General features: G+C 68.1%; 1 protein-coding gene across 3 annotated transcripts in view; it reads right to left on the bottom strand.

Annotated features, from left to right (window-relative positions):
• Positions 1–125: 125 nt before the first annotated feature.
• Positions 126–6262, bottom strand: part of MROH1 (maestro heat like repeat family member 1) — a 66978-nt gene continuing 60841 nt past the window's right edge. The window contains exons 35-44 of one of the 3 annotated variants that reach the window (XM_027600604.2): positions 5699–5895; positions 3229–3366; positions 2780–2894; positions 2322–2468; positions 1997–2185; positions 1475–1630; positions 1267–1401; positions 1092–1194; positions 943–1008; positions 126–474 (exon numbers count right to left, since the gene is read on the bottom strand). In XM_027600604.2, coding sequence (XP_027456405.2) covers positions 389–474; positions 943–1008; positions 1092–1194; positions 1267–1401; positions 1475–1630; positions 1997–2185; positions 2322–2468; positions 2780–2894; positions 3229–3366; positions 5699–5895 — 1332 coding nt within the window. In that variant the 3' untranslated portion in view covers positions 126–388. The remainder of the gene's footprint in view (positions 475–942; positions 1009–1091; positions 1195–1266; positions 1402–1474; positions 1631–1996; positions 2186–2321; positions 2469–2779; positions 2895–3228; positions 3367–5698; positions 5896–6262) is intronic. The other 2 variants (XM_027600595.2, XM_027600614.2) reach the window with 2 other exon arrangements.

Here is a 6262-nt window from a genome sequence, read left to right as displayed (position 1 = left end):
GCCCACTGCCGGCGTGACCTTGATTCGGGGTTCTTGACCAGCGGCCCTGCCACAGCGTGGGGCCTTCCCCTGGTTCACGGAGTCTTCCTAAATGGGGTACAGGGGCTCCCGGCTGCCCTGCCCCCCACGGATAGGTCAGGTCCTTGCACTCCCAAGCCACCTGCTGAGGAGCCACTGGCTTTATTGGAAACGGGAGTGGGGGGTACAGCAACTTGCCCCCCCGCCCCCCACAATGGCCTCCAGCGGCCTCCTCCAGAAGGGCAGGCCTTCGACTCGTGGCAGGGGCACCGGCAGCTCCCCACTCCGCCTCGGGCCGGGGGCTCCTCAGGGCCCCATCTTGGGGATTCAGGCCCCTGCTGCCTGTAGGGGTCGTGCTGTTGCGGGAGCCTCAGGCGAACTTCACCAGGCGGCCCAGCGTCTCGGCGGCCTTCATGCGCACCAGGGGGGCTGGGTCCTTGAGCAGCAGCTGGAGCGCTGGGGGGGGGGGGGGGGCCGGGGGCCGCTGCCACGGATTGCCTGCACACCCTCTAGAGAGCGGCCTGAGCCCAGGGCCCCTGCCAACACCCCGCCACCCAGCCTCGGCTCGCCCTGCGCCCATCCTCTCCCGGTGCACCGCGCCTGGGCGGCCAGGACCCCATGGTGCACCCCCCTCCCGCCCTGTGCGGGGGCCACCCGCCCACCGCCCTCCTAAGACAGGCCTCTGCCGGGAGCGCCTGGGAGCCAACGGAAAGATAGTTTTTCCTTTTTTAGTGTTTTTTAAGCTCTTTTGGAACAGTTAAGAAGTTTCCGTGAATTACTAGAGACGATGAGGTCACCAGTGACAGGGGAAAAATCCTTGAAATCCAGGAAAATCACTTAGTCCCCCCGGTGCCCACAGGTCAGTGAGGCCCCGTGCAGCCCGACAGGTTGGGGGGTGGGGGCAGGGACGTGCCCGGGGCTCACCTGTGGTGAGCTGCTCCAGGTCCACCTGTGGCCGCTGCTCGGCCTCCACGTGCAGCACCAGGAACCCTGTGGGCAGGGGTGGGGTCAGGGGGCGGGGGGCGGGGGCGGGGTCGCACGCAGGTAGAAGGGGCCGGAGGGGCGCCGCTCACCTGTGAGCATGGGGGCGGCAGCACGGACGTCCTCCCAGCTGCTCTTGAAGTAGAACAGGCTGGTGCTCACCAGGCGGCCCAGCAGGTCTGGGAAGTGGTGCATCTGCAGAGAGGCCGTGAGCCCCGGGCCGGCCCCCCCCCGGCCCCCCCCACCCCCCCGGGCTGCAGGCCTCACCAGGAGCTTGCAGGTGCTGTTGAGGAACTCCCCGAAGTGCAGGCCCCGCCCCTCCTGGAGGTGCTTCTGCAGGGCGGCCACCAGCTGCTCACACTTGAGGTTGGGGCCGCTCATGCACAGGGCGAACCTGCAGGCCTGTGGGACATCCGGGTGAGCCCCCTCGTGCTTGAGCCAGGCCTGGCCACCCCGTCCCCTTCTGGAGACTCACGCTGGTCACGGGGGCCTGGGGGTCCCGCAGGTGCAGCAGCAGGGGCACCAGCCCGCCAACCACCTGCTCCAGGAACACGTCCTCACAGCCTCCGTGGCAGGCCTTGTTGAGGTGCCCAAAGAGGCGGATGGAGGCAGAACGGAGCTCCATCTTCTCCTGATGGGGTGGGGAGTGGAGGGGCCGGCGTCAGCCAGTGCTGGCCTCAGGCCCCTTCCCTACACCACCCTCCTTGCCCCTGTGTCAGAGGCACCTGCCCTGCCTGGCACAGGCACCTGGGGAGGGATGGAGAGACTGTGAGAAGGAAAGAACCCTCACGAGACTCGGGCGGTGCCAGGAGGGGGCTGGGGTCAGCTCCAGGCAAGGACCCCAGCCCCACACTCCAGAGGGTCTGCAGGGGGTGGGGGGGTGCAGGGGTGATGCCGAGCCTGTGCGGCCCAGGGAGCAGGGTAGAGCCGGGGCTTAAGGCTTGGGGGGGGGGGTGCGGTCAGGCCCCTCGGTGCCCCCATGCCCTGGCCACCCTACACTGTCGAAGAAGGGCCGGATCCGGATGGCGACATGCAGCAGCACGGGGCGCAGGTCCTGGGGCTCCGCCAGGTCCAACAGCCTTGCAAGGCCCAGCATGGCCTCCAGGGCCACCAGGCTGTGAGGGTCGTCCCTGTCGTCCAGCCCGCCAATCACAGCCGTCAGGAGCTGGGGGCCGTGGGCCCGCACCTGGGGGGGGGGGCGCACTCAGCTGTGTCCCCAGGTCACAGAGCCCTCGCCCCCATGGTGCTACCCACTGGGCCACCCCCGTGCCCACTGCCCACACAGCGCCCCTGGCCGTGCCCCTGGGGGCCAGCCCGCTCACCTTGTCTGGGGAGCCAGAAGCAATGTTGGCCAGTCCTCGGAGCACCAGCCGCCGCACGCTGGTGCACGGGTCCTTCTGCCGGGCCGCCAGGTTGTCCAGCAGCGGCTCCAGGAGCATGAGGTCATCCGCGGCGCTGCTGTTGAGCAGCTGGAGGCAGAGGTGCTGTGACCGCCCCCTGCCACTGACCCCAGGGGCTCATCCCCACCCTGGCCCAGTCCAGGGCTGCTGGGAGGAGTGGACGTGGCAGAGGCCCTGTTCTCTCCAACTCCTGACCCTGGCCACATTTTGGGCAGGTTTCTGGCACTGTCAGCCACAGGGGGGCTACCAAGGGAGGCTTGGGGCCCAGGCGGAGGGCCCGTCCCCGCGGAGGGCCCAGCACAGACGGCACAGCCGAGGCCTCCCCTCACTGGGCGTCCCCCGCCCCCCAGGCCCCGCAGCGGTCTGCAGCTGGCCCCTACCTCGGCCAGGAATCCTGTGGAGGTGACCCGCTGGATCTCATACACGCTGCTCTGTGTGCACACGAGCTCCTTCATCACCAGGGGCAGCCGGGGGCCGGCAAACTTGGCCATGGCGCTAGGGAAGGAGGCCAGCCGCACAGTGTGAGTGCTGGGGCCTCGGGCTGCCCTGCGGCGCCCCCAAGCCAACTCCCACGTGGACGTGAGGGCTGCCCCTGCCTCCCATCCGGCTGCCAAGCCCTCCTAGGCCACCTCACCAGGCCTCCATAAAGGCCCCCGCCCCCTGCCCCCAAATCGGCAACACAGCCGGGCCCCACGGCCGCCTCTGGTAGCCTCCCCGCTTGCACATGCCCCGGGGAGGTCCCGGCCGGGGGCCCGCTCCTCACGCTGGGCCTGCCGGCTCCCACATGCCCCTGAGGGCCCCAGGGCCCCAAACATTGCCCTAACTGCACCTGGCCAGCCGGGCGACCCCCTCCTCGTGCCCCGCCGAGGTCCTGAGCAGCCGCCAGCCTCCCTCCAGCTCCATGCGCTGCACCACATCCTCGTTGCCGCCCCGAAGCAGCATGGCCTGCAGAGCATCCACGGCAGAGCTGCAGGGACACACGGGCACGGGTGCGGGGGGCCGCAGGCACAGGCTAATCTCGGGAGGCTGCCTGGCCTGTGCCCTGCCAGCAGCACCCTCCAGGGGGCTCTCGGGCTCTCTCCTCTCAAGCTGGGCACCACGGGGCGGCTTTGGACCCTCTGGCCACCCCTCCCCCCACGAGGGGCCGGTGGGGGCTCGCTGCAGTGTCCCCAAGGCCCCACAGCACTGTTAGGGTAACAACCTACAGGGTTTTCACTTGCCTCAAAGACCTCCATTTAATTAAAATAAGAAATGAAAAAAAGGAACATAGGAAGTTGTCAAAAAAAGCAAAACCAAAGGCAGGTCAGGGTCTGCCCTGTGCGGGGCCTTTGGACAAGCGGCAGGGGGACCCAGTGTGGGCGGCTGGTGGAGCAGGGTCCCAGGGTCCAGGCACCCAAGAGCGGGGGCCCCCATGCAGTCTGTTCTGCATCTTGGAAGCCCCCGCTCACATGGGCGCAGCCATACCCTCCCCGGGAGACCCCAAAGCCCAGGGAAGGGATGGCAGATGGGGCTCTGGGCAGGTGAGGAAGACACTCCCCCCTGCCCAGGGGCCAGGAGCTGGGGCAGCTGGTGGGGCACGTCCAGGGCCGTCTACAGACTGTGGCACAGGTGGCACAGCAGGTGCGGCCGTGCCTGCCGCCCTCACCTGGCCCTCAGGCACCTGCCTCTCCTGTCTCCCTTGCAGGAGGGGCCGGAGCCGCCAGGGCCCGGCTGGGATTTAGCATCTGCCTCTCCCCCAGCTCAGGCAGAAGCATTCGGGGCTGTCAGGGGGGGCAGGACCCTGCAGGCCTGGCTCTCGGGGGAGAGCAAGCATCGGCCTGGCACCCGGCAGAACCTCAGCAAAGCCTGGGGCCCAAAGCGTGCTCACTGGGGCTGTGGAACCGCACACGGGGGGCCCTGGGGCCACAGCACCTCTGCCCTGGTGCTGACCTCCCCCCATGTGGCCATCTCACACACAAGGCCCTGCCCCTGGGGCAGCGCACGCAACCCAGCCGGGCCTCGGCCTCAGGGTTAAGTGTGTGCACGCAGGTTGCTGCCAGGCCTCCACTGGCGGCAGGTGCTCTACCTGTGACCGAGGTGGCTCGTTCAGGGCCATTTCTGGTGCTACGACAAGTCTGACGTGCTGAGATGCGGGTTTGGCTGAGAAGCATGTCAGCAGTTTAGATAAGGCCTCCCTGGCCTGTCCACCCTGCTGCCCAGGATTCTTACAGATGTGGCCTTTCCTGTGGTCCGACTTCCACACCCATCCCTGGCCCTGCACACGTCTCAGCTCAGGGGTGGCAGCCGGGGACCCTGGTGGGGTTTGGGGGCCTGTAGCCCTACAGCTCCCAGGCCATGGAGGGGAGTCAGCGTGCCAGGCCCAGGGCCGGTCTGGTGGCATCTGCCAGTCCTTTCACGTTTTCCGCGTGGTCTGTGCAGGACCAGGCGGCTCTGGCGAGCGGCCTCTGCCAGACGGTGTGAGTGGTGGCTCCCGTGGTGGGGAGGGGGCGGGCGGATGCCGCCCGTCCCCCTCTGAGGGCCACTTCTGACCCCGCGGGCCTGCAACGGGTGGGGAGGCAGTCTGAGCTCATCACCACTCGGGCTTCCTCTGTTGCCCTGTGGCCCCGGGCAGTTGTCTGGAGCCCTGAGGCGCCTCCACGGCAGGCCCAGGGATGTGCAGAGACCAGGACAGGCAGGCCGATGCCTCAGCTGCCAAAGCTCTGCCTACCAGCTCCCCTCAGGCGCCGCCCCAGGACCCAGGGCCCACTTGGCAGAGACCATGAGGATCCCAAACCCCAGCAGGAGCTGCGAGGGAGGGTGGCTGCACGGGCCGGTGCTGTGGGGCTGGTGCCGAGCCCTCCCCACACGGCTGGGGGTCTGCCCGCTTCGCAGGAAGCTTCTGTCTGAAGGTGCAGCCCTGATGGGGTGGAGGACGCGGGGTTGTAGGTGGGGGCTCACCCCACGCCCCACCTGCACCCCCAAACACTCCCCATAGCTCCATCTTCAAAAGGAGGCAGGACTCTGGACCTACCTGAGTGTCCCAAGAGTCCCTGCAGGCCTCCCGGAAGCCAGCACCACCCCACGGAGAGGCAGCTGCCTCGCCCCCAGCCCCCATCCCAGACCTGCTGGAGGAAGTGAGAAGGGGAGCTGCGCCCCCCGCATGACCTGGGACATCATCAAGGGAGGAAGTGCCAGCGCCCCAGGCACAAAGCAGCTCCTGAGCCAAGCCCCCAGCGCCTGGCCCACCCTTCCTGTTCTGTCCCTCACCGCACGTGCGCACAAGCAACGGTGCTGGGGGCAGCAGGGGAGGACCTGGTTACCTGCAGGGCTCGAGGCTCCTGGGGGCCAGAGCAGAGCCCATGCTCCTTTTCTCCTTGGCCTGCAGAGTCCGCGGCAGCACGACGCCCACCGTGCAGCTGATGCGCAGCAGGAGAGCCGTGAACAGCTGTGGGTAGAGCTCAAGCACCGCGGGCCCGGATGCCAGCACGCTCATGACCTCATACAGCGCACACGTGGCCTGGGGACAGGGGCCGCTTCAGGCTCACCCTTCCCCCGGGAGCCGGCCGTGGTGAAGGCTGGGCCCTGCACCCCAAAACTGGGCCAGCCCACAGCCCCTGCCGGCGTGCACCCCGTGTGCGTGGGGATCTCGGCCCTGGGGAGGGCTGGGCACAGACGGGACCAGGGCTGCAGCCCAGCCTGGCTGTCAGGGGCAGGAGGCCAGGAGGCAGACACAAGGGCAGTGTGACCCCCTTGGGGACAGGCCTCCCACCATCTGCGCTCGGTTCCACGGCAGGAGGAGAAGGAAATTCTCCCAGCTGCTTTACTGCTGAAAATGTTGCCAAGCCAGGCTTACTTTTTTCCACAGGATGAAACAGAGTCGTTTC

This window comes from Zalophus californianus, chromosome 4 (genome assembly GCF_009762305.2).
Source record: "Zalophus californianus isolate mZalCal1 chromosome 4, mZalCal1.pri.v2, whole genome shotgun sequence".
NCBI classification, from domain to species: domain Eukaryota; kingdom Metazoa; phylum Chordata; class Mammalia; order Carnivora; family Otariidae; genus Zalophus; species Zalophus californianus.
The sequence above is the reverse complement of the archived record's forward strand: the minus strand, read 5'-3'. Positions and strand labels throughout refer to the sequence as shown.